Genomic DNA, 27,334 nt, shown 5'->3' with positions numbered 1-27,334 from the left:
GAATGTGCTCAGCAACTTAACGCATTGTTTATGTTTTATTAATTCAATATCTTATTGTTCTCTTTATTTGGGCATTTGTACTCGTATTAATTCATTTGATGCATGTTTGTTTGAACTTAAATTGTTCAATTAAGGTTTTGAATGTTAATTTGGGGATTTCCTTTAATTACGGTTCTTGAGAATTCATTCAGTTTCAATTTTTTTTTTTGCTAATTAAGGAAGTGGGTGGCTGTTTTTTGTTCAAATTCATGGTTCTTCATAGACGGTTGTGATTGAGAAAGATGAGGGTAATTAGAAATAAACAAAGAAATTGAAGACTATTATTCTAATAATCTGATTTATGCAAATTGAGTTGGAAGCACCTGAAGTTCTGTATAGGTTTAGCCAATTTTTAATACAACCGATGATGGTGGTGGTAGTGGTGGTGGAGGAGGAGATGAAGGTACCAGCAAACGAAAGTCATGTATCACATGCTAAAAATTTGAACCCTTCAATAATTGGTGATTCTAAATCATACACGTGGTTGACAGAAAATACAAAGCCTGGGTTAGTAAATAAACCAAAATCTAATTTTATGTTGGTCATTTCCTTACTTAACTATATATTGTAACTGTCAATATGGTCGATGAAATTCATGTGACCCAAACACTAATTAAAAGTTATTTGTGACCCAAACGTAAATCTGGTCACTTTTTGTGACCCAAAGTCAAAATATCTTCAATGGTAGACTCGATAGATTCTTTATCCAATTTCTCGCTTGTTTCACATCTAATTAGAAATCAAAACACGACCCCAACACTAATTCACTACCTATTCTTCTACTTAAACCCTTGAAATGACCATCGAACCTGTGTTTGATTGTTATATGAAGTTGCAGATAAACAATCTGGGTTTGGTGTTGAGATTGATTTGGGTATATCTGGGTTTGATGGTTTTGTCTAGGGTTTGAGTCGAATTGGAGATCGAGAAATTGAATTTGGTGAATTTGATGTTTGTTGGTCGTTGGTATTGAGGATTTAAATATTGATTGAAGTTGTGACCGATGGGGTCAACTCGGATTGAGGATTGATCGAAATTGTTCCGAGGAATGGCTTGAGGGGCGAAGATGAATTGTTGGAATGTGGAGTTTGGTTTTCGATTCAAAGGGTTCTTTTTTACAACCCTTCTTTGATTTCTCCATTTCAATGACGACCACAAATCAAAATTTTTGATTCTCCATTCTTTTTCTGGTTCATGGTAAAGATCTCGCCGGCTTCTGTAGAGGTGACGATGAAGAAGCATGTCTATCAAGTGAGAGTAGTTCGAACATTTTTAAATAAATATTTTTGTCTATACCACATGCGCATTGTTGATGAGTCAGCTAACTAGGCAATGGATGGAATACCTAACGATGGGAGAAGTAGTAATTTTGATCTATTTAGGGAGGAAACGCTTATTAGTCATCTTAGGAAGGGAGGAAACGCAAAATAACCCTTTTTTATATTTGATTGGTGATAAGTTCTTCAAACTGGGATCAGAGTTTAGCTGATACATATACTACTTGGCCAAAGTATCGGCATAATGGATTTCAGGTCGGAAACGATGTTGTGGGATTTAATTCCGTCCATTGTGATATGGGTATCCCGAAAGGAAAAAAAAGAACGATCTCGAATTAATGAAGCAATTCACCACTTATAAAACAGATAAATTTTTGAGCATTGATGCAAAATCCTTGATTAAAGCGTTGATATATGCTTTCGTACATAATATTATCTTTACTATCTATAATTGGGATCTAATTTCTATGTAATTTTCTTTGTTTTTATTTTTTCTATCCACCTCTCCGTTAATTCTTCCATACATTCTTTTCTGTAGTAAATTCTCTATTTCAATCTAGAAAGAAATAGTAAGTTTTTAGATTTTTAAACAAAAAACGGGTACCTAATTCAAGTGGGCATCACTATTTCCCAAACATGTTCATGCATCCTAGGAGTTAGCTTGCCCCTCTTACAGCCCTATCCACTTCGCACGAGCTACATGGCCCGTCGGGCCCGTCCGTTTAAATGCGCTACTATGTCTCCGTTTCTCATTCCTCCTCTTTGTTAAACCCAGAGAAGAAATATCGAAAATTGCTGTGAAAGGGGAAATCGATTTGGGAAAGGGAAAATTCGCAACATCGGAGTTTGGATCTCATTACTAAGGTATTATGGATCTGTCATATTCATCTTCTTCTTCTTTATCTGCTAAGAAAAAACCTAAATCTGATTTACCCGACGATTTGATTTTAGGAGAAATCATTTCTAGGTTATCAGTAACAGATGTGTTAGAATGTAAAATGGTTTCGAAGTATTGGTTTTCTACTATTAATGGTAAGGATTTTGCAGAGAAACATCTATTTCATCAATTATTACAATTTCAACATTTTACTCTGGAAAAATATTACCCTTCTTCTTCTACTGATAATGATGAAGAGAATAAGGATAGTCCTAAGATTGGGTTCCTAGTAGGTCTTCTAAGAACACCAGAAGAAGAAGTATATTCAATGGTATATAAAGAGTTAAAAGATGGAGTGATTTCTACTAATAGAATTAAACATTATGATTTAGAAATGCTTGATATGTTAATTGGTAGTTGCAATGGCTTAATATGCATACTTAGAAACGTTTGTTACAAGGAAGTATTGTATGTATGCAATCCTGTTACTAGAGAGTGTGTTTATCTTCCGGAAAATGAATCACCCGAGTTGACAAGCTGTTTGGTGTCTGGATTTGGTTATGATTCGACTGCTAATGAGTATAAGGTTGTTCGGATTGCTTATTCTAAAACGGAAAACAATGAACAATCTATTGGGCAAGTTCAGGTCTACACTCTTGGTAGTGGTAGTGGTTGGGTAAACAAGGAGACTATTACTCATGCACTTGTATTTTCACAACCTGGTGCATTTTTAGACGGAGCCCTTCATTGGCTGGATAAGGAAGGAGTAGTATGGGGTTTCAGTTTGGAAAGTGAAAAGTTTCATATGGTTACAAAATCAGATTACATTGCAGATGGAGAGACTTATGAAAGCCGCCAGGAGTTGGTAGTATTGGGAGGCTGGTTATGTGTTCTTAAATTTTATCTTGATAGTGTGGAGCTATGGTCATTTAAGAAAACCGAAGAAAAACAGGTTCTAAGGAGTTGGATTGAAGAGTTCTGTATTGAAAAAGAGAATGTTTTTTTCACATCTTTTGCTCTTACAGATGTTGGCCAATTTCTTTGTTTGTGGAGTCGTGAAGTTATTTGTCTCTTTGATGAAGATGCAGAACATATGGATGTGCTGGAAGATACTCCTCCAATGTACTATCCAATCTTACACGTGAATAGCTTCATCTCATTGAAGGGTACGAGGGAAAATGTCATACAGATGATTGAATTTGCTTAAAGATCAGAGGAGGACATATCAGAGTCAGTAGTATATGAAGGGAATCCTATGTAGGTAAGTATTATTAACTTCAATGTATATGATGAAAATCAGTACCCTAACTAGTATTCTATTTTTTATGTTATGAGTATAAGATAACTGAAACTTCCTTTTATGTTCCAAACTAAAATTCACATTGCTCTCAGCTTGTGTCAGAGAAAAGCTTTAACATAACTTTTCCTGCACATCTAGATATGATACAATTTTGTTGCTTTCTTTAGCTTATGATGGTTGGCATGATTACATTTTTTATTTTTACCTTCCATGCTTTCTTTCTGAAACAATGCTGTTTCCTTCTACTATTTTCAACCACTGTATTACTATCACTAGTAGGATTATGCTGCTCTAGTGTTTCTTATTCTATCTACATTCCAACTGGTCTTCCTCGACATAGTTTCTGCAATAGTCCCAGTCCAACTTCAACTAGTACTGGTGCAGTAGAATTAGCTTCCGGTGAAGTTGCACTCATTTTTCCAAATCTGCCAAAGATTTTCTGACAGACTTTAGCTTTTCCACAGAATCAAGTTATTCCATGTCTATGTTATCCCCCAAAACGAGCTTTATTTTGCCATGAATAAGTTATAAAGAAAACTCAGACAAACAAAGAATAGGTAGCCAGGGAGACACAGGGCCCCCTTCCTCAAAACCCTACTATTTTCTAAAAGTAGAACCAGACTCATGATGAAAGCTGCTCAGCTTAGTAAGTCTTCAGATATTGTCTTGATCGTATTTTCTCCTGTTTGAAAGCCTTACACCTTCAGTAATTCTTCTTTAGGTCTTTGTCATATCGTTGATCAATTTCTCGTTGATCAAACAAAAGACAATAAGAAAAGTAGAATTCTTCGGGTATTCAACGATGCAGGAAGAAGAATGTTGTTCCTGGAAGTGATCATCAGAAATGCAAATTATTTTGGATAACACTGCTCTGTTTTATCTTGATTTACCAGCATCATCTTAACTGCAACTTAGTTTGGATCACCAGCATCTTAGACGGTTTTCCTAGAAGTTAAAACTGCCGAATTAATCTTAAGCGCTCCAACCACTTGCTTAGATTTAACATCTGTCTTAGGTAGCCTACCTTAACCTCTCCTTTTTCCTGTTTCCTGCTTAGCACTAGAAAAACTGGTGATACTTGTCTTCAGTTTCCTGCTGATTTTCTTACTTGCATACCACTGGTCCTTCCTCCGCCCTTAAACGGCTGCTGCTGCTACAATATATTATTTGCTTCAAGTCGAATCAGTAGAGTAATAACATTGCTTATGCTTCTCTACGTTTTTAACCAATCATTGTTTTGTGGACATAATTGTCTGGATTCAGTTTGTACTTCCCCGACTCCTCTGCTTCTTCTTCTTGTTTTTTTACTTTGAAGCATGAGCCTCTTCTTCTTTTGCAATTAAGGTCCTTTGGGAGTGCATATAAATTTAAGTTGTCACCAGAATCAACAAGCTTTTTGAGATCATATTTGAGAAAATGAGAGTGAGCAAATGATGAAAATTCCTATGAATGTGTTTTGAAATAAACATGAATTCAAATGGAGATAAAATTCAATTACATGTAAAAAAGGAAACGATAACTATAACGGCCTAACCGTTGCATTAGAAGGATGAGTTGGCGTGGTTTCATCACAGCAAAAAAATGACTTTCCACCATACATCTGCAGGTAGTTTTGAGTACTTGGAATTCAATTCCACTGTATGCTTTGAGTAATGTTATGACATATTTCTGATATACTACACATAGGCTCACTACAGAATGAAAAGCTAGACTTACAATAAATGCGGATGAGCATCTTTCAGAGTTATGATATGCCGGGCCATCAGTTTTGGCAATTGCCTCCTTTCCTGAACAAATTTGTGAAGAGTGGCCTAATCAGGCTGAAGTTAGATGCCAAGGGCATCAGATTTAACATCTCTGTTGTTAAATCTTCCCGAAGAGTTTCACGATGACATCTTCTTGAGGTTACCAGCAGAATCGATTTTATCATGTAGGTGCGACCGTGTACTGACCACCTAATGGTGAAGAACATGGTTTCTGCCAAATAGTATGACTTAGAGGAACATGCTCAGGCTTGTGGTCACTTGTTACCTGTGTGACCGTGTCAAAGGAAAACTGTCAAGTCTGATTGGCAATTTGTCCAGTTCAAGAATTTCTTTGTCCTTTATATGAATATGTGCTTCGTATGCTGTCTCTAGGAATTTGTTTTCTGAAAACTTCCGAAGAGTGACCAAATCAGGCTAGAGACTTAACATAAGATTTTGTTATTAAAAAGAGAGACAAAATGTTTGTTTTTGTTGTTTACTTCTCTCGGATTATAAACCAATTTTTAGTGTGATGTCATTAGGTATGAGAAACTTTGTAGCAGATAAGATTATCTCAAACCAGGGTTATCATTCGTTTTCTTAATCATCAGACTTTATTCGTTCTAACGGCATGTTGGGTGTACAACATTTGGATTCTGTATCTTTTCTTGCTTATGCCTTTGTTTCAGACTTGAGTTTTTGCGTTGTCATGCTATCTACGGGTGTGCAACGGACGGACGGTTGCGGATTAGGGGTCACCCGCAACCAAACCGTCAAAGTTGCGGATTTGGAAAATCAAACCGTGACCGGCCCAATCACCCGCGGATTTTACATCCGCGGATTGTGCGGGCCGGTTGCGGATTAACCGCGGATTTTTATCAGAACTAATCGAGGGTAATTTCTCATCATCAACACTATCTGAAGGTGGTTTCTGAGTAAGCAAAGTAACAGTCTCATTGTTATTGTCAAGACCTACCAATGGCGACGAATCGAAACCAGATTTAGTTGAATTATTACTAATGCTGAATAAAGAAGAACCATTAACAGAAGTACTAGCAGGGTTAGATATCAAAAGCCATGAAGCAAAAATGACAAACAAAGCTAATCCACCAACTGAAACTACAATTGATGCGAGTGATTTAGGCATTACAGGAAACCCTGAACCACCTCCTTTCTGTGTTACTCCAAAATTCATCATCACTCTGTTAAATCCAAACCCTCAGACAACAACATCAATCAATATAATATTTCCAATCTATACATCAAATGAAATCCTGTAAACTCTCTTTATAACTTTTTTTTTTAAAATCTGTAAATTGAAGAATCTCTACAAATCTGAAACTCTGTGATGTTGTTTTATGAAAAATTCATCACGAAATCTATGAAATTTACAGGGAAAAAATACCATGATTGAGCTTCAAATTCAATCCGTGAGATCAATCCGAGATCTATATGTGGACTGTACAGACGTATTCCGAATTAGATATTTTAGAATGTCAATCTGAACAGAACAAGGAAATTGGTTTTGATGAGAGACGAGTAAGTGGTTGGATTGTACAAGAACATCTAGGAACCAAAGCTAATAAAAAAATTGAAAAAAAAATTCTAAAAAAAAATACTTTTAAAAAACAAATAATTTTTATTTTTTAAAAAAATATTTATTTTTAAAAATAAATAAATAATATAAAGGCATTTTGGTCATAACTGAAATATGTGGATAAGGGGTGGCTTCACTTTACTTCTAAATGTTCTCCTAAAATTGGAACCATGGCCCCCCAAAAAAACCATGGTCCCAAAAAACCGTTCAAAATCAAGCCTAAACACTAGGCTTAAGCCAACCCAAGTCAAACCGATTTGTTTTCAAGCCACTCCAACATTCATTTTCTGGTTCCGCCACTGTTTGTAGAGTTCTAAAACGTTATGAAAACAAGATTTCTAGAGAGTTGTATAACAAGCAAGCATGACCAATCTAGATATTTGTAGAATTCTATAAAATTTATCTTATCAAAAACAATTCTTGAAAAACGTTGATTGCAAATTAAATTGAGCAGTAATCATAATCTATACACTTTAGCCATTAACGGAAATTTTCATTTCAACAAATAACAAAACCAAAAAAGTTTGATTGTATCATATGTATCACATATTATATATATATATATATCGCATTTAGGATATAATTAAAAAATAGAGACAGAGAGAAATGGATCTAGAGTATACGTGCAAGCGCTTGCATCAACTTCAAATAAAAACAAATAATATCAAAAAAAATAAAAAATAATATGAAGTTTTAAATTTTGTAGAAGTCTCCCAAAATCTTTTCATATTTTGCAAGACTTTCTCTAAGGCAAAAATGCACATAAATGTCATTCAAAGCCTTAAAAATTGGTAAGTATGCAAAGTCTTTAAATTTTCCTGTTTATAACTAGTACCACAAACTTTGAACGAGATTCTACAAGTATATAACGAGTAACATATACTTACAAGGAGTTTTCTAAAGTATACAACCAGTAATACAATATTTTGGAAATCTATTAAAGTCTGGAAATAAGAAAAAGTATTTATTGAGTAAACCCCTGTAATTTTCTATTATTATTAGCATTATTTTTTCTAATCTTTTCGTATTCTTTTATTGGGTTCAGATAGGAGAAACAAAAAATTAATCAAACTCGTGGTCCGATAAGGCAGAACTAATTAGCTAAAACGTAGCAGGATACCTCTATGTTGTTCAAATCATTAATTTCGACCGGATAGAAATTACCCAAAACCTCTATGTTCCTTTTAATAAAATAAAAAACCGCTGAATTCAGATAGACACAAAGTAACTAGCTAAAAAAGTTAATAGCCGAATTTCTATATTGCTAAAAAATGAAAACCCATTGAATTTGGCTAAAACATAACAAAATAAAGCTAACCAAACCCGACAAAGAAAGCTTAGTCGAACCAAACCTAATTTCTATATCGCTAACTTGAGCGTAGCGGTGAGGAAGGGAAAAAAAAATACTTGGACAAGAATTCAATCCTCACCCAAATATATTATTTTATTTTCTTAGATATATTTTATTCTAAAGTAGTGCCAAAGTCGGTTAATAATAGATTTTATCCTATACGCTAAAGCTTCCGCACCAGACCAAGCTTTTATCTCACTGTGCCACCGACACAACGTTGCTACATATGGGACCAAATTATATTATTGTATGTATGATTGGCATTTGGTTTTATAAGTAAATAAATGACAAAATATTATCACTAGCTTAATGTACTTACTATGACCTGTCGGTCATGCAGCCTAGTAATAAAGCGTTAAGATGGTGAATTATTTGCAACGTGGGATTGGCTAGAAATGCATGGTGCATTTAGAGTTGCAAGATAGGCCAAGGTATGGGCCAAACAGGGTTTGGACATGGCCTGAAGATGTGAGATTAGCACCAAATCCAATAGGTGCCAAAAGAGTTTGGCACATAGCATGTGTGCATGAGGCATACAGGGATTCAAGCATGACTTGCATATGCAGACTTTCATCATTGGGGGAATGATGCACATCAATGATAATTGTATTTTGGATGGTTTAAGCTATCATAGCGCAACAAGGCTAGAGACATGTGCCAGGAAAATGTCGTTGATGGTCAAGAGTTGGTTACACGAGTTGGTGTTTGCTTTATGCTTTCTAAAGTCTAGTAACTGCCTTTGTGGCTTTAGGAAAGAAGTTAGGAAAGTTGTCACGGTTGGCCAACTGCCTTGTGTAAAGCAAATCTGTAACTCCTAGTCAGTTATGTGTGTATATCTTTTGTAAGGATATAAAAGCTTGATCTCATGAAGGTTTGGGTTTCCGGAACAAGGAGAGTTTATGTAATCCTAATTGTGCAGTAATAATAAGGATTCAGCGGAGATTAAAGCTAAATTCTGTTGGTGCATTTATCCCTTTATTTAGCTTAATATTGTATGCAACAAGTGGACTGTGTGTGGCTGATATGGTGGCTTGAATGATTGTAAGCAGAACCTCTATTTAGTATGGCCTGAATAGATTTTTAGTCAAGAAGAACAGAAATTGGCTAAGTGCGAATTGACCGAGACTGTACCGAGGAGCATAATGTCGTTGTCAAGGTTGGTTGTTGCATTTGGATAGCTTAAACCTGTGATACTTACCATGTTCCGAATAATATTTACATAGTAAATTATATTCTAGACATGTAGTATGAGATATAAAAAATCATGAGAAGATATTGAGGAGAAAAATGGTGCGAAATCAGCACAACGAAAACAAGACTGCTTTGTGGCTGGTGTCTTGGAAGTTTCCATTCCATTCATGAAAAAGCAAATCAAGTAAGAGTTTGGGATATAACTCTGAGTAACCGATATTACTTATGTGCACATTCTTCTAAAAAGTGTATATTTGACATGTCAAGTTATTTATATAACTGATGGCCCCATTACCCTCCATGCGTCAACCTTAGCTACATAACTCCCTAAAAAATCGATGATGGAGATTAAATTGATATGTGCACAATCTTTAAGGAGTATGCACAAAATCGGACTCCATATAGTCGGTCTTACATGTTAATATATTTTTTGTATATTAGGAAAAAAAATGAAATGAGGAAATCAATTGAGAATAAACTGGAGTTAATTGAGAAACACCATATTGGAGAAGTTGAAGTGAAAAAAGATAAACAATATAATATAAAACTGTAACCCACGGGATATAAATTAGCAGGTGATTAGAAACTTACCTCCAGCTCCATACAGGGAGATGAACTAATTGACACATCTTGTACCATTAATTCATATGTTAGCGTACAAAACCGAGAGATCGAGACAAGACCACAATAAGTTGATAACCCTACTGCCCTGGTAATATTATTACAACTAGTGCTGGAATCCTTGATTCTTATTGGTTGAAAAAGGCGACAAACCAGCATCTGCTAAATGAAAAATATTTTTAGTGAGCATTATTTTTTTCGAACACACACGTTAATTAATTGAGTTTCTTTTTTTTGTTCTCAAAGTTTATAATAAAGAGAAATACTTATTTTTAAATTGGGAACACAATTCAAAATAAAACAAAAAATTAAAATTAATACATTCTCCTTACCAGTGAGAGGTATCACTAGAAATAAACAAGCGAGCAAACAACAATAAGTTCAATATATATGGTTGATTTTTCCTCTTCGGATTTTCATTAACAAAAGAAAGAACACATTGCAGTAAGTTCAGTATAGAAATCACCAGACACCACATTACCTTTTAATTGTGATGTGAATGATGAGTATCGTAAACAAAAAGTCATTAGTTATGGGAGGTTGGTTGTCTGTTGTTTATGTTTATCCCGACTCAGTAGATATATGGTCTTTTAATAAACTGAAGAAAAACAAGATCTAGAGAGTTGGAGTAAAGAGTCATCAAGCTATGGTCATGGTGTATTTGATAAGGAGTTCGAAGTAATCGGGCTTGCAACTATGGGCGAGCTTCTTTATTTGAGTCTTAATGTAACAATATGTGGTTGATGATATTGGTTTTTGATACCGTCCAAGTTGTTTCTTATATTAATCAGATTCACGAATTTCTATCTGTTTGATTTGCTGATTACATTAAGAAATAGAGATACAACTCTTGGATATATTTCTAAAGATTGAGTCTGACTGTCTAGTTGATTCTATTGAAAGTATATTGGAGTTTGTCCATACAGATTGCCTAAATGAAATATTTTTCACAATGAACACCAATAAATACTGAGGCTTGTGTGAATTTTTAAGCTTGGACTGTCAAAACGACAATTTTTCTGTAATGTTTTTACTGTTAGATTTACCAGCGATATTTCAGATTGATATATGAATTTATAGATATTACCTATAACTTTTTTCTGAAAGATTATATTTTCTTCTTTAAAATGAGTCAAGAACCAATTAATTTCGATAAGTAATAAAACTTGTGTGGATTTTCAACTAAAGAATATTGTTGGTTTTCTGTAGATAATTTACTATCATAAATTTAATGCGTGATTTAGACCTGTTATTTTTTCTTACAATTTTTATATGATACCTTATCCTTTTTCTTTAAAATGATCTTAATGGCACTCGTTTTCATTGTGTAATAAACTTTATATAAATATTTGGACACAAGCTATGCAATCTGAAATTTAGAAACATTATATTGTTGTCTTATACCTACTGAAAATGCGGGGGTACAACAACCACACCCAACAATTCGTTTGGCAATCTGAGAGGACTTACTCCAATACACTTTCTAGAGAATCAACTAAACAGTAAGACTCAATCTAGATTAAAGTATATCAAAGAGTTTAATATCTCTAACTCTTGATTCAATCCACAATCATTAAATAGAAATCTGCGAGCCTGGTTGAATATAAGAGGAATTACTTGAACGATACCGAAGACCAATGTTCATGTGTCAATCAATGTAAATCAACAACCAAAGGTTGGATATTCTAATTGATTGATCTTAACGCACAACCTGTGATATTTCAACTATATAACAAAATATAATGCGGAAAAGGAATAACACAGACACCAGAATTTTGTTAACGAGGAAACCGCAAATGCAGAAAAACCCAGTAACCTAGTCCAGATTGAACACCACAATGTATTAAGCCGCTACAGGCACTATCCTACTACCAATTAATTTCGGAATGGACTATAGTTGAACCCTAATCAATCTCACACTGATTGAAGGTACAGTTGCGCTCCTTACGTCTCTGATTCCAGCAGGATACTATGCACTTGATTCCCTTAGCTGATCTCACCCACAACTAAGAGTTGCTACGACCCAAAATCGAAGACTTGATAGACAAATATGCCTCACACAGAAAAGTCTATAGGATTGAATAGATCTGTCTCCCACAGATATACCCAAGATTTTTTGTTCCGTCTTTTGATAAATCAAGGTGAACAGGAACCAATTGATAAACCAGACTTATATTCCCGAAGAACAACTCAGTATTATCAATCACCTCACAATAAACTTAATAGACTAGAGAAACAAGTTATTGTGGAATCACAAACGATGAGACAAAGTTTGTTTATGATTACTTTTCTATCTTGCCTATCGGAGGTATAAAATCTCTAGCCAATTATTTCAATTGTACTCAATACCATAGAAACAGCAAGATCAGATCACGCAACTACAAAGATAATAGTTGGGTCTGGCTTCACAATCCCAATGAAGTCTTCAAGTCGTTAACCTACAAAGTCTTGAGAAGAAACCTAAGGTTAAAGGAGAATCAACTCAAGTTATGCAACTAGTAACACACAGGAGGTGTGGGGATTATTTTTCCCATTTGCTAGAGTTCTCCTTTATATAGTTTTCAAATCAGGGTTCGCAATCCAAGTTACCTTGATAACAAAGAATTCAATATTCACCGTTATATGAAAAACCTGATTCAACCAAGCTAATATCTTTCAACCATTAGACCGAACTTAGATTGTTACACACAAATGAAATGTACCCTCATTTAGGTTTATGTAGCCGTACCTAAACGTGTACACCATGTTGGTTCACAAATAGTTAACCGAGGTTAGCCATATGATTACTCTCATATCAACCTTATTCATCTTAATCATAACTAGTTCAAATGACTCAAATGAAACTAGTTAAGAGTTGTTCAATTGTTTGGAAATTTTTTTTGAAATCAAATCGGTTTGATCCACTTGAATCAATCATGAACATTATAGCCACGGTTTGCAAAGATCGCATTCCTTATGATTTAAATGTTTATAATTAAGTTCATGGACTTGACCGATTTGACAAAGTAACCAGCTTAAGTATGCGTACGGGTATGCGTACTTAAGCAACCGATTTTGAGTTTGTGAAGTTTCCAAACTCAGCAGAAATTTTCGGTTCAAAAACTTCCGCCAGTATGCGTACGGGTACGCATACCTAAGGTGACTAGTTTTTGAGTTTTGCCAAAACCAAACTCAACAGAAATTCTCGGTTTGAGAACTTCCGCCAGTATGCGTACGGGTACGCATACTTAACCTGTCTCATTCACCAAATTCGTATAAACACATATGCATACTCTTGGCTTACGGTTTATGGGCTTATACACTAATGTGCAAACATACCATATATGCTTATATCCAAAGATGGTTACATCATCAACTTTTTATTTCAATCATTGAAACATTCTTCTATAATATTAATAGCCGTTTTCACACACTATCAACATCAAAGCAATTTTCAAGATATTGAAATAATCATTATTGAAACCTTCCAAATCTTACACCAAATGATTGTATCACACAAATCATGTAAGATGTTACTCGGAAATTTTCTCATGATATAAGATGAACTTGGTCGAAGCGAAAGCTTACCAACACATATTTAGAGAAATATGTAAGCGAGATATACTCAGCTCGAAATCTCAAATGTGTATAGAGAAAACTATATTGTCACACAACTTATGTCTCAATATAGGAGATAGTAGAAATAGATTTTCCAAGTGATAGATAAGTTCAAATATCCACATACATTTTGTCGAAGAAGTTCCACAAGCTCCCCTTAGTAGTTCTTCGTCTTCGAGAGATGTACATCGAGAGATTTAAGCTCCCCTTAGTAGTTCTTCGTCTTCCTGCTAGTGATGAAGAAGATGAAGATAATGATGAACGATTCTCTATTCTCTCTGTTTGTTTCTCTGCTAGTGATGAATATGAAAAAGATGATGATGATGATGATGAATACGATGAAGGTTTTGCGTTTTTTTCTTTTTTCTTTTTGCTGTTTTGCTCTGTTTTGATGATGAAGACGGTGAGGTTGAAGATTCTGCTGCTATTTATGATGATGATGAACCTTTATCATCTTCACATGCTTGGGTAAATTTGGGATCTATAAAAGAAGATGAATATGACGGAGTTCATTTCTGGAATGAACTCTGGTTTGTGATGTTTTTTCGTCTGTTGTTGCTGCTGATGATGGAGAGGATGAAGATGAGTTGTTGCTGCTGATGAAGAAGATGAAGATGACGGAGTTCATTTTCAGGAATGAACTCTGGTTTGTGATGCTGCTACTGTTGAAGTTCATCTTCGTCGCTGCTGCTGCTGAAGATGTAAACTAGTTTTTTCTTGATTTTAATCTGCTGCTGCATACGTTTTGATAAAGACGACGATGAAACAGATCTGTTTGATAAAGAAACAACAGGAGTTGATGAAAACGAGTTTTTTTCTTGATTTTAATCTGCTGCTGCATCTGCTTGATAAAGACGACGATGAAAACGAATTTTTTTTCTTGATTTTCTTGCTACTAGTGTTGTTGAAGATGGTGGAGACGATGAAGATGATGAGGACGACGAAGATTTGTGATGAATATGTTGTTGGTGAAGATGAACTCGTGCTTTGTTGTTGAAGACGACGAAGATGATGATGCTGTAGTTCATTCCATAAATGAACTCTGTTTTTTTTAGGTTTTTATATGGAGTTCATTTCTGGAATGAACTCTGTTTTTTTTTATATATGGAATTCATTTCTGGAATGAACTCTGTTTTTTTAGGTGATTTCTGAAAAAATAAGTACTAACAGGAGCTAAAAAAAAAATTAACACAGAAGGGTATTTTTGTCCATTTAAATATTCTTAAATAATTATGGACCAAACAGTAAAGGCGTTTGACCAAAGGACTAAACTGACATTGGCCCACTTAAAAAAGGACCAAACGATGTTTTTCTCTTGCAACGGCCCTAAGTACGGTCCGTGCCGCAATATTCTGCCATTTAAGTACGGGCCGTGCCGAATTATATTCTGCCGGTTGAGTTATATAATCGATATATATTCTGTTGGGAGGTTTGATGCTTTGATGTTTCACTAAAGGGTTTCCAGAGATCTTGTGGTAGATTGAAGCTTCAATGGTAATTCAAAGATTTGAAGCATTTTTGAGGTGAAGATTTAGAAAAATACTACCTCCGTTTCAGAATTTTCTCATGATTTTGTGCTCAAATTCATCAGATTCGTTCAATTCATTACACGAATTCCCCCAAAAAAATGTAACTCGGTTGAATGTTGAACTGCTCAATGGTGAAATTCTTGAAGGAGCTGTGGTTCGGTTGACTGATTGTATTTGTATTTCTGTTCAGAATCCAAAGTAAGTTTTTCTGAATTCCGATCTAATTTTTCTGTTTGATTTGAAAGTTAATGTTATGAATCTTTGAATTGATGGTCTTATTTCAGTTAACTTGTAGGTTTTCTTTCAGTAGACTTAAATTTTCCTAGAATGTGCTTTTAGATTACTGACTGCTGAGCATGTATGTCTTTGAATTATGTTTTGAATGCTTGGTGAAAGTAGAATTTGTTTAAGGAAGCCAAGTTAGTGAGAAAAAATGGAGTTAAACGATGCTTTACTAGTGGTTTTGTTGGTAATTGTGTTGGTTAGATTAGAAGATACTTAGAATTAACCCTAGCCGAAGTAAATTGTGTGAATTTGTTGTTACTGGGTGATCAGTGGTCTTGATTGACTTTAACCAGCTTAAAATCTCATGGATTAGGTTTTGGCGGTTGTGGTGTCTGCCTTTTAAGTGTATACATGTGTTTTAGTTATGTATTAAGTACTTGGAGAGTATCCAAGTGGAATTCGTGTAAGCAAGCAAATGTTCTGTACCACGTTTGCGACAGGGTTTCAATTGAAATGGGGAGATAAGGGCTGAGTGTAAATTTTGTAAGACGTGGAACTTATAAAGTTAATAACTACTAGGTTTCTTGGAAATGCTGGGATCTTTCCATCATACTTTCCTGGTTTGTTTTCTACAGGATTGTTGGCATATCGAACATAGAGATTGTTACCTCAGAGTGTGAGATAATTGCTAACCCGGATGTTCGGAGTCTCATTTAACATCTCAAAGTGCTCCTTCTGGTAATAATGGTAGCTATGCGTCCAGGATTCTGTGTAATATGTCAGCTCCAACTGGTAGTAGTAATAAAACGGTGAGTTTTCGTCCGACTGTGCAACCTGCATACCAACCTCCAGCACCAAATTACAAGAATGAATAGAACAGGGCGTTATCTCCCTTTCACTAGAGTTTTAGTTGTACAATAGCATGACTAAGGAAAGGAGATCTTCATACCTAAAGAGCCAGGCAAAGTTGGGATATATATTGGTGGTGGTGTTCCAGCTTATGATCTTAGCCGCATCCGCAATGCTCGTGCATATGTTGCTGTTGATGTCCTCATAGGTATAATACTGGTATTTTTTCTGTGTCTGCTTTACATTTAGTTTAGTTTATGTTTAAGATTTAGGGGTTTGATTTATTTGTTGTGTCCAGCAAAATGATAAATTTAATAATCGGAAATGTTTGAATAGCTTAAACGATCAATTTATCCTTGAGTCCCTTTAAAGGAGCATCCAGGTGCCTTGAAACTAATTACAAACTTATTCCAGTTTTCTTGCACACGAACTGAAACCTGATCTGGTTCTTTCTGGCAGATTATACAAAATGATTATGCTTATGCTGCTGATGGAGATGTCTACTTTTCGGTTGACAAATTCTCTGCGTACGGCCTGCTATCTAGGCGAAAACTAAAATGACTTTGCATTATTGTAGGTGAGAGAATACGCGCTTAGCATGCTAATGGTTGTTCACTTTTTAGTAGCTTATTGTCTTTGTGTGGTTGCAGACTGCAAAGCCGGGAGATATTAGCTGGGGAAGTTCTTGGGGACCTGGCAGACCTGGGTGGCACATAGAGTGCAGTGCCATGAGGGACCGTTATCTGACTTCCTCCTTTGATATTCATGGTGGGCGAATGGATCTAATATTCCCCTATCAGGAAAATGAGCTTGCTCAAAGTTGCGCTGCCCGCCTGAACATTTGTGAAATTACATATTGGATGCATAATGGTTTTGTCAATACCAACAACAAGAACATGTCCAAGTCCCTTGGAAACTCGTGAGGCAAGTGATTGCTTATTATTTTTCCATTTTAACACTGTTTATTCTTTTGTTTTCTAACCATCTCATTTTCCTTGTAGATAACCAAATTGTATCATCCATTAGTATTGAGATATCTCATGATGAGTACGCATTACTGGGCTCCTGCCAATTACTCACAAGAACAGCTTGAATTTGCATCTGAGTCTATTTTCTACTTGTATAAGGTAAAAAGCTAATTTTAGGCATTATGTCTCCTGTTCAGTTGGTTTGTTATGATTTGCTTAAATTATTGCTGAAGTAAAGTTAACTTAAGGACCTGGGTGCTGCCAAGTTTGAACCCCAAAATAGATAAACAGTAACCTTCTTAACCAGTCTGTAATCTTTGTATTGTCTGGTAGAATGGAAGATTGGGGCTCTTCTTCTTCTTGTTTTTTTTTAATTTTTTTTTTATGCTTATTTGCTTTGTTAAGTTGATTGTTTGTGTATCAAGAAAGTTAGTCTCATGGTTATTCACCACCCAAAACAACATATTAAAAGTTTCATAAGATTTAGTATTTTAGTTTACACGTTGCAAGATAAAATTGATATGTTAATGAGCGTGTCTATATGATAATGATAAGTAAATGTGTTTTAGCTCATGGTCAAGTTACTCCAGTAGTCTATACATGCAATGTATGTCTACATTGTATGGATAAGCTGATATGCATTAGCATTGAGAATTCAGATAAATTAATGGAGAAAAATGGCGTGTATCCATTCAGTAGATCTGCTATCTTTTTTTTTGTCTGATCCCAGCAAATGGAACTTCCTTCATGGTTTCACTAGTAGAATACAAGCTATGGCATTCCTTACGATATCACCAAGATGTAGCTTTAGATACTTCGGTAGGTTTAGTCAAAAAGAAACTTTTACTGATGACTTTCATGTTATTTGATGGATTAGATCTGCTACGTTCTGCATCAGTGCTTCTTGTGTGCGTAATATTCGTGCTGTTCATCTGACATGATGTGTATAGTGGATACACATGTAATAATATATTCCTAATGTGAACTGTTTGTGATGTTTTTCAGACTTCACTGGACTGTGAAAAGGCCTTATTTTCATTTCGAGAGAAAAACCCCGTGATAGCAAAGTGCTAAAATATTCGACTAACTCTTGAGGCTCAGAAGTGCATCGATAAATTAATGAATGATTTCTACGCTAAAATGTCAGATGATCTCCGCACTCGAGACTTCTGGAATGCTGCTGCTCTTGAGGATATTTGAAGCTCACCGACCAGCTCAAGAGGGTATTTCCTTTCCCTGATCCATTCAATCCTTCTTGTGTTTTGCATCATTGGCTGTGTACAAATTATACCCCAAATTGATGCTTAAGGTTACTCTGGAGTCTTTTTAGGAGTTCTATTTTACCATTGATGGATTAGATCTGGTAACTTCTGCATTAGTGCTTCTTGCGTGCGTAAATTGTTGCTGTTTTTCTGATATGGTGTGTGTGTGGATATACGTGTAATGGCATATTCCTAACTTAATGTGCATAGTGGATACATATGTAATAATATATTCCTAACATGAACTGTTTGTCATGTCTTTTAGACTTTGCTGGATTGTGAAGAGGCCTTATTTCATTTCGAGAGAAAAATCCCCTGGTACTGAAGTGCATAACTGTTCGACTAACTCCTGAGGCTCAAAGTGCATGTATATATTAAAGAATGATTTCTACGCTACAATGTTAGATGATCTCCATACTCGAGACTTCTTGAATGCTGTCGCTTCAAGGAAATTATGAAGCTCATGAACCAGCTCAAGAAGGTATTTCCTTTATCCTTCTAGTGTTTGTCGTCAATGGCTATGTACAAATTTATACCCCACATCGATGCTAAAGGTCACTCTGGAGCCGAACATTTTAGGAGTTCTATTTTAGTGCCTCGAGGTCACTTCTTACATGTGTCAAAGGAAAACCATCAAGTTTGATACGCAATTTTTCCAGTTCAAGAATTTTTTTGCCCTTTATATGAATATTGTGCTTCATATACTGTCTCTAGGAATTCCTTTTCTGAAACTTTTGAAGTGATTTCTGGGAAAGTCTTGTGCATTTCCCGGCAGAGCAGCACCAGCTTTCATTGTTCCTGTCCCTTGCTGAAATGGAGAAAGAAGTGAAGCTGGTTTTATTTACTCTTGGACTAATGTCATTTTTATCCTATTCAGAGGTATGTTGTCCTACGCCCACTTTGTTCTGAAGATTATTCGTCATCGATAATCCATTTATCTCCCTCCGAGGAAAATTTCACCGGGAGTTTAGAACAATCAAAATGAAATTCTGTCATTTTTCTTCCCTAACAAAATGGTGTTGTGTACTGAACAAGTTCTGAGGCAATTCAAAGGATTCGACAGAGAGCAAAGTTGACTGAGGAAGATGTTTCGTAACAAATAAACTTAGGACCCAGGCAAAGAAAGACAAGGAATTTTCGAAGAGTGACCAAATCAGGCTTGACTTGACCGTAAAGGGCATTTTTCTTATGGATTTGGATGACAAAACTCTATGGAGACCTGAAATAAACAAAGTCCTCAAAGGAGAAGCAAATTGTTTGTTTTTGATGTATACTTCTCTCGAGTTGAATCAATTTTTAGTGTGATATCATTAGGTAGCAGATAGAACATTAACTCAAACCAGGGTTATTATTTGTTTGCCTTATCATCAGATTTTATTGTTGACAATTTTTTTCTTCCTAAAAGAGGTTCACAGAATAACTGAGAACAGAAGAAAAGTACAGATACTAGACAGAACAGAAAAAAAAATGGTCCGGTTGGATATTCTTTGCAGTAACCTCGACTTAGGTTCAAAGAAAGATCATTGGCCAACAAACATCTAATATCGTACAATAGAGTCATCTTGCAAAACATATAAAATGTGATTTCCTGTCCTAAAAGAAGTAGCAAAGGACAAATCTGGCTGATGGCCAAACTAAAACAATGGCCAAAACTTCAGAATGACATTAGTGGCACACCTAATTGCACTGGCCACAACACCCATGACAATTCCAACAGAGTTTCTGACAATAAAACTATATCCAGCAGGCCCCTGGGTTAGGCTCCCTCTAGCTGCACCATCACAACAAACAATTAGAATTTGGTACCAAACCAACAGAACTGATACCCGCATTGTCAGCCATGCTTGACGCAATCCAAAGAACTTCATAACTTCAACAAACTCCTTCATGAAAAGGCAGATTTTCTTATATATGAGTCCTGCTGGCCTAGGTTGTGCTTATGCTGACTGTACATTGTTTTAGTCCTCCTGATGCTTGTAGTTTACCAAGCAAGGAACACCAGCATGGTAAACCCCATCTGGGTTCTTCAGGTGTCCACCTTAGACACTGGTAAGATGTCGTAGTTCAGTGACATAAATCGAAATCCGTCTTTTATTTCAGAATTGTAGTTGATGACGGTTGGCACACGTAAACCATGTTTATTTTCCATGCTTTTCTTATACCTTATTATTCATGGCAAAACAAAGCCCGTTTGTATCCACATTTCTGAAACACCAAAACTGCAACTTAGTTCCTGCTTGCATACTGTATTTGCGAACCAATGCATTCCAATTTGAGCCGGTCAAGACTGGTTGACCCTCACCTACAACTGGTTTAACCCTACCCTTACCCATACTTCCCCAAATCTTGAAAACAATTTCTGATGTTCCTCCATCCGGTTCAACCAACATAACTGTGCATCCTTTCTTCCGCTCCTTATTATTGGTACTCTGATCAGTATTTCTCATTAAAACCCAATATTTCTCACGCTCAGCAGGTGTCAAAAGATCCGTCACTGTTCGAGTGATAAATATCCTTCCTTGGTTGGGTTTCACATCGCTCATGCTAAGAATCTTCTCAAACAACCAATATACTGGTGTTGTGCCCCCAAGTGCTGTAACAGTTTGCTGCATTACTTCAGACATATCCTGAGGTGGTGATGGTTCTGAGAAATTCGTTTTTTTTCTCATTTTATCGACTTTAGATTGTTGTTGCTGTGAGGATCCCCCTTCGTTTTCAACCACTACACTACAATCACTAGTAGGATTACGCTGCTCCACTGTTTCTAGTGGTAACTGCATCCTAAGTGGTGTTCCTTGACATGGTTTCTGTAAGAGTCCCAGTCCAACTTCACCCACTAGTGTAGCATCAGTGTTCTGGTGATGTTCCTCTGCAATTTCCTGTTGGTGTGCATGTATCTTACGCGGTCTTCCTCGACCCCTCGATTTCCTCTGCTGCAAGGTTCCCTCTTCAATTTCATCCAGTGGACTACTGTCACCATTTGGATTACTCTGCTCCGTTGCGTCTTGTTTTACTGGCATCTTAGAATGTCTTATTCCTAGACGTTTAAACTTCCGATTCAATCCCAGTTCAACTCCAACTCCTGGCTTAGATTTAAGTTTCACATTATGGTCATGCTGCTCTTCTACCTCTTGTTGGTGTGCACATATCTTACGCGGCCTACCTCGACCTTTCCTTTTCCCCGTTTCCAGTCCCGGCTTGGCACAATCAGATTGGTGATGCAATTTATTATTTGCTTCAAGTCCAATCACTATAGTAGAGTAATCAAGTTGCTGCTGATGCTGCTCTGAAGTTTCCTGCTGGTTTACTTGCATCCTACTCGGCCTTCCTCTCCCCCTAAACTGCTGCAATGTATTATCCGCTGCAAGTCCAATCACTATATTAGAGTAATCCACTCCTTTTGTACCCAATTCCATCATCACGTCCTCATTGTCATCCGCAAAAAATTGTACCGATTCATTTTCTACCGCAAAACTTTCCTCCGAGTAATCCCTACTTATGTCACTGGAATAATCTACCAAATCATCATCACATTCCTCATCTTCATCCACGTATTTTTTACGAAGCCTACCCCGCCGACTCCTCTTCCTCTTCTGCTGTTGCTGTTGTTGTTCATGCTCATTTTCACATCCAGAATTAGGTTTGCAATTAAGGTCCTCCGGGAGTTGATAACAAGCATTCGAATACGAATATAAAATCTCACCAGAATCAACAAGCTTTTTGAGATAATGTTTGAGAAAATGAGAGTGAGCAAATGGTAATCCCTGAAAATTCTTTTCAATGTAAATTGAAATTTCATAGACATTTGAACCTCCTCCTTCTTCACTACTCATTTCCTTAATTGCTTCCATAATCATCTAAAAAATAAACATGCATGAATTCAGGTAAACACACAAACAACTCTGATTCTACCGATGAACACGAAGAAACAATAGATTAAAAAATGATAAAAGATAATAAAAGGGCTAACCGTTGCATAAGGAGGATGAGTTGGTCTGGTTCTTAATAACGGGAAAAACGAAGAAATATTTTCTTCAATGAGTTTGATTTTCTGAGCCAAACAAGGAGACTGATGATCAGATGAATAATATCTAGAAATCAACAGTTTGATGACACCATCTTTCAGTTTTTGCTCTTTGGGTTGCAGATTAGAGGAGGAAGGAGGAGGAGTTTCTGATTCTTCTTCATGCAGATCTTGAGATTTCATTTTTTTATGTTTCTTGATTCTGAATCTCTGTGTAATTATTGCTGGAATGCTATATCGGGTCTACTCTCACACTACAAAAATCCCTGGAACTTCTCTTTTACACGTCATACCGTTGCGAATCTCAGACATTTTCAGCATGGACAGTACATGAATACTGCACGTGGAGATTAGAGTTGTCTACCAGGTGTAAGCAAACAAGAGACTACGTACACGTGTTTAATTAGTTGAACGGGCCGGACATGATATGTCAACTTGTTTGTACCAAGTTTACAGCGTTGGTTTTGACATGTGTTCCAAGCAAGAAAGAAACGGCTAAAATTCTTGCTTACATGTGTTCCAAGCAAGAAAGAAACTATGTACACGTGTTTATCACATTTTGTAGCCATTGGAAGTTTAAGTGCGGTTAAAAATGGGAGCAGATCCTCTGTACCTGAATTGTCTCCACGAATCAAATGGTGACACGTGTATATTTCTAAAATTCTTAATAGAAATTGGTTTATTTAAAATAAAAAAGAGAGATAAATAAGGAAAGCAAATATTCTTTCCTGAAAATTAAAAGACTACTCCCTTGTTGTTCTGTAGAAAATACAGAACCAGTATCCAGAAAGATTTATTTCTCGTCAATTGGAATTTATAATAAACTAATTAACTTATGAATCGAAAATTCAATTTTTCATATCATGAAGCTAAAACAAAAACACTGAATGGATGAAATTTGCTTTCAAAAAGTCACTAACTAGGAATCTAGACTTGATCTAATTTACAATCCACTAGTATCTTGTCGAAAATCTAGAATTTCATCTCTATTGCTCCCACTGGTACTTCTGAGGGCCTGTGTCATGCCAATTTAGTCCTCCTCGTAACTGTCCTTGCTCTTTCAACCAGCCTGTGTTGTGCGAATTTAGTCCTGCTGATAATTGTCCTTGCTCCTTTAACCATCCTGCGCTATGCAAATTTAATCCTCCTCCTAATTGTCCTTGCTCCTTGAACCATTTACATACACACGAAAAAAAAAATCAAAATGTTTGTTCAACACAGATGATTTATAAACCTTGACAAATTAATCAAGTTAACTACCTGTAAGAGTCCAATCATGCTGTTAGGCTGTTGTTGATGAGTAACGTTAAGTTGTTGTTGATAACGATTGAGAGGAACATAGCCTCCAACATAGTATTGCTAGTGCAGACATTCACGTACAAAATGTTAATTTTCATGAAAGATTCTCAATGCAAATAATAACCATGCAAAGAAAAGAGTGGGAAGAATTATCATATCGACGAAATATGCAGTGGTACTGGTGTTGGTGTGAGTGTTGGTACTACTGCATGATTGTCCGTATACATGGTCCCAAAGAGAGCACTAGGTTCCTAGAGTTTGAAGTGAATAATGATTAATAATAGGAATATTAGATAGGCAACTACTTGATGCTATATACATGTCAACTAGAGAACATGCTAATAAGAACAGAGGTTCATGTTTACAACAAAACTTGCGCATGTTGACAAGTGGTACACCAAACGAGGGAAAATAAGACTACAGGTGCCTAGATCATCCACTTTCCACTCCTTGGGTATTTCTACAAGCTTTCAAATAATACAAAAATACCTGTGTAACATGTGGCGTTATCGAGAGTTGGCTTTGGCTATAGGTAGAAGATAGATTTTGGTGAATGCTTCCACACCTGCTATGTGCAGATTGTGGTTCAATTTATATTAATCACTTTCAAGATAAACTGTTACAGATTGGTAAACAAATCAAAGACTGAGCATGTCACAAATGTAGGCTTTAGAATCTGACACAAAACTAGGTCAAGAGACTTGGTGTGCAGTCAATCTAGGAGAGTCTTCAGGACTTGGTTTAACACCTCCCCTCAAGTTGAACTGCAGCTGGCGAAGTTGCAACTTGCTACGTAAAATGTGAAACCGTGATGATGGAAGCCCCTTAGTAAAAATATCAGCAACTTGATCACGTGAACTGATGAATCTGACATGGAGTAGACCAGCAGCCACACGCTCACGAACAAAATGATAGTCTCTCTCAATGTGCTTTGTGCGGGCATGGAAGATGGGATTTGAAGTTAAGTACGTGGCTCCTAAATTATCACACCAGAGTAATGGAGGTGAAATTTTGAAACCAAGTTCCTGCAGCAAGGATTGAATCCAGATAACTTCCGAAGTAGCTATTGCAATTCCGCGGTATTCTGCTTCAGTACTGGACTTTGATACAGTCTTTTGCTTGCGTGCACTCCAAGAGATCAAGTTACCCCCGAAATATATACAATATCCACTAGTTGATCGTCTGTCATCCAGACTTCCAGCCCAGTCTGCATCAGAGTATGCCTGCAAAGAGAAGTCTGAGGTAGAACGTATATGCAGCCCAAAATTTACTGTATTTTTAAGATACTGAATAATTCTTTTGACCAATTCCCAATGCTCTTCAAATGGGTCATGCATATATTGACAGACCTTGTTAACTGCCACAGAGATATCTGGTCGGGTTAAGTGCAGATATTGCAGTGCACCCACAACACTGCGATATAATGTAGCATCTGAAAACCTTGTTGAACCTTGCTTCTGAATTTTTGCATTCACTGCCAGAGGAGTGCTCACTGGCTTTACACCATCTAGCTTCGTCTTGCGCAGTAGGTCTGTAACATATTTACGTTGTGACAAAATTAGTTCAGATCCTTGTATGATGACTTCAACTCCTAAAAAGAAAGAAAGATCACCCAAATCCTTTAATGCAAACACAACACTGAGATCTTCTATTAAGCCAGAGATTTCAGAAGGATGTGAACCAGTCACTATTATGTCATCAACATAAACTAAAACGTACAATGTTGAATCCTTTGTTTGACGAATAAAGAGAGAAGTGTCAGAAATGGATCCTTGAAATCCCAACTTTACCAAGTAGTTGCTCAGTTTGGAAAACCACGCTCTAGGCGCCTGTTTAAGGCCATAGAGTGATTTGTGCAGCTTGCAGACATGGGATGGATGCAGTTCATCGACATACCCCTGAGGCTGTTGCATATACACATCCTCTTTCAGGTCACCATGAAGAAAGGCGTTCTCCACATCCAGTTGTTTGATATCCCAGTTGCGCATTACAGCAATGGATAGTACTAGACTTATAGTGTACGGCTTTACCACAGGTGAAAACGTTTCACCATAGTCAATACCAAGTTGTTGGTTATATCCCTTGGCAACAAGACGCGCCTTTCTCTTGTTGATTGAACCATCAGAATTTTGTTTAACCCGATACACCCACTTGGATCCCACCACATTCATACCTTCTTCATATGGCACCAGAGAGAATGTGCCATTCTTAATTAATGCATTGATCTGAACATCCATTGCATCCCGCCATTCCGGAATTTTTCGTGCAGCCGAGAAACAAGTTGGCTCCATGAAATCTTCATCATACAGAATATGCTTGGACGCAGTTAAGCATAACTTTTGAATAGGTTTGTGTATACCAGCTGGTGTGGGAATGGAAAACACACAGAAACTTGCAAGTATACAAGGTCAAGTTTTATAATATAGGGATAAGAAAGAGTTAGTCCACAGGGAGCGGGAGCATACAAGAATTTTCCTAAGCTATCAATGGGTGCAAAGCAAACAATATGGCAGTGAGCAGTGATGGATGAAGGCAGATACAAAGAACTAAAACAGTTAACACAAGATGGCAGCACAACAAGGAACCAAGGCTGTAAGCCAAGGGCAGGGGTGAGATTGTGCACTGATTTCAATGCACAACAGCTAAAAATTGCAAGAGCTAAGCAAAACAGTAAAGGAAAGTAACTAAGCAGTGAATAAAAGCAGAGCAGGAATTGTAAGTGACTGAAGAAAGGAATTGTGGCTAAGCTAATGGCTTAGAATCCACCTTAGTGTCCTAGCCAAACAATGTAGTTCTAGGTTGAAATTAAGACCCTAAGCATACAATTGGAATGGAAAGAAAATCAGCTTGCTCAACTAATGTGCTCCTAGCATTGACTGTCTTTTGACAGTACAATCAATCACAAGCACACAGATGAGCACTAATCTCTCCCATTGCACAAGAAAAACAAGCATTAAGGCTCTAACCTAGCAATTCATCATCCAACAATGCACTAAGGCTTCATCTGAGCCTTAGCTGCAGTAACTTAGCTCATGAAAAACATGTTACAAACACAAGCATTCATCATGCAAAATAATTCAAACATAACATACACACAACAATCAACTGTTAACTGCATAAGAAGACTCAAATTGGAATTGCATAATATTTTGGTTTAATTCTCTACTGGCTAGTCCAGAGATCATCCCCCCCAAATTCACAACCCTTAACACCTATTTATACAAATAAACAAAATCCCCAAAAATCAGGACCACATCAGTCCAATTAGGGTTTGGTGAAAATACAAAATAAATCAAAGAAAATCCTACCTAACTATGATAACAACCCTAATAGACTAACCCATGCTTCAATTAGACGTACAATTGATTTCCCAAAAAAGTTCCCAAATCAGAAAAATTAGGGTTCTTATAAAAATTATTAAAATTTACCTAATCACTGGTGACACTGGTAGATGTCGACCCATGCCTCCAATCCTTCTCCTGATGCTTCTCTTGTTCTTCCCATTCCCTAATTGCTTTTCTAGCTCATCTATTTCATCAACCCCTAACCTAGGGTTCCTGTGAGAGGAAAAGATCGAGGAATT

At 36.4% G+C, this 27,334-nt stretch overlaps 1 protein-coding gene and 2 long non-coding RNA genes across 3 annotated transcripts; all 3 read left to right on the top strand.

The window, feature by feature from the left end:
* Positions 1-2,088: 2,088 nt before the first annotated feature.
* On the top strand, positions 2,089-3,624 carry LOC113335645 (F-box protein At3g07870-like). The gene has a single exon (XM_026581670.1). The coding sequence runs from the start codon at positions 2,186-2,188 to the stop codon at positions 3,398-3,400; it is 1,215 nt and encodes a 404-aa protein (XP_026437455.1). The 5' UTR covers positions 2,089-2,185; the 3' UTR covers positions 3,401-3,624.
* Positions 3,625-15,045: 11,421 nt separating this feature from the next.
* Positions 15,046-17,116, top strand: LOC113335526. The gene is made up of 4 exons (XR_003353397.1): positions 15,046-15,322; positions 15,985-16,406; positions 16,658-16,775; positions 16,849-17,116. It is a non-coding gene; the product is annotated as an uncharacterized LOC113335526 (long non-coding RNA).
* Positions 17,117-17,199: 83 nt separating this feature from the next.
* LOC113335525 lies at positions 17,200-19,793 on the top strand. The gene is made up of 5 exons (XR_003353396.1): positions 17,200-17,325; positions 18,172-18,389; positions 18,694-18,909; positions 19,143-19,307; positions 19,464-19,793. It is a non-coding gene; the product is annotated as an uncharacterized LOC113335525 (long non-coding RNA).
* The last annotated feature ends 7,541 nt before the right edge of the window (positions 19,794-27,334 follow it).

Source organism: Papaver somniferum, unplaced genomic scaffold (assembly GCF_003573695.1).
Source record: "Papaver somniferum cultivar HN1 unplaced genomic scaffold, ASM357369v1 unplaced-scaffold_15, whole genome shotgun sequence".
Taxonomy (NCBI): Eukaryota; Viridiplantae; Streptophyta; class Magnoliopsida; order Ranunculales; family Papaveraceae; genus Papaver; species Papaver somniferum.
Note: the sequence above shows the minus strand (reverse complement) of the source record. Positions and strands in the feature narration are given on the sequence as shown.

Coding starts and splice junctions, on each gene's coding strand:
- LOC113335645 (XM_026581670.1), top strand. CDS start 2,186: ATGGATCTGTCATATTCATCTTCTTCTTCTTTATCTGCTAAGAAAAAA.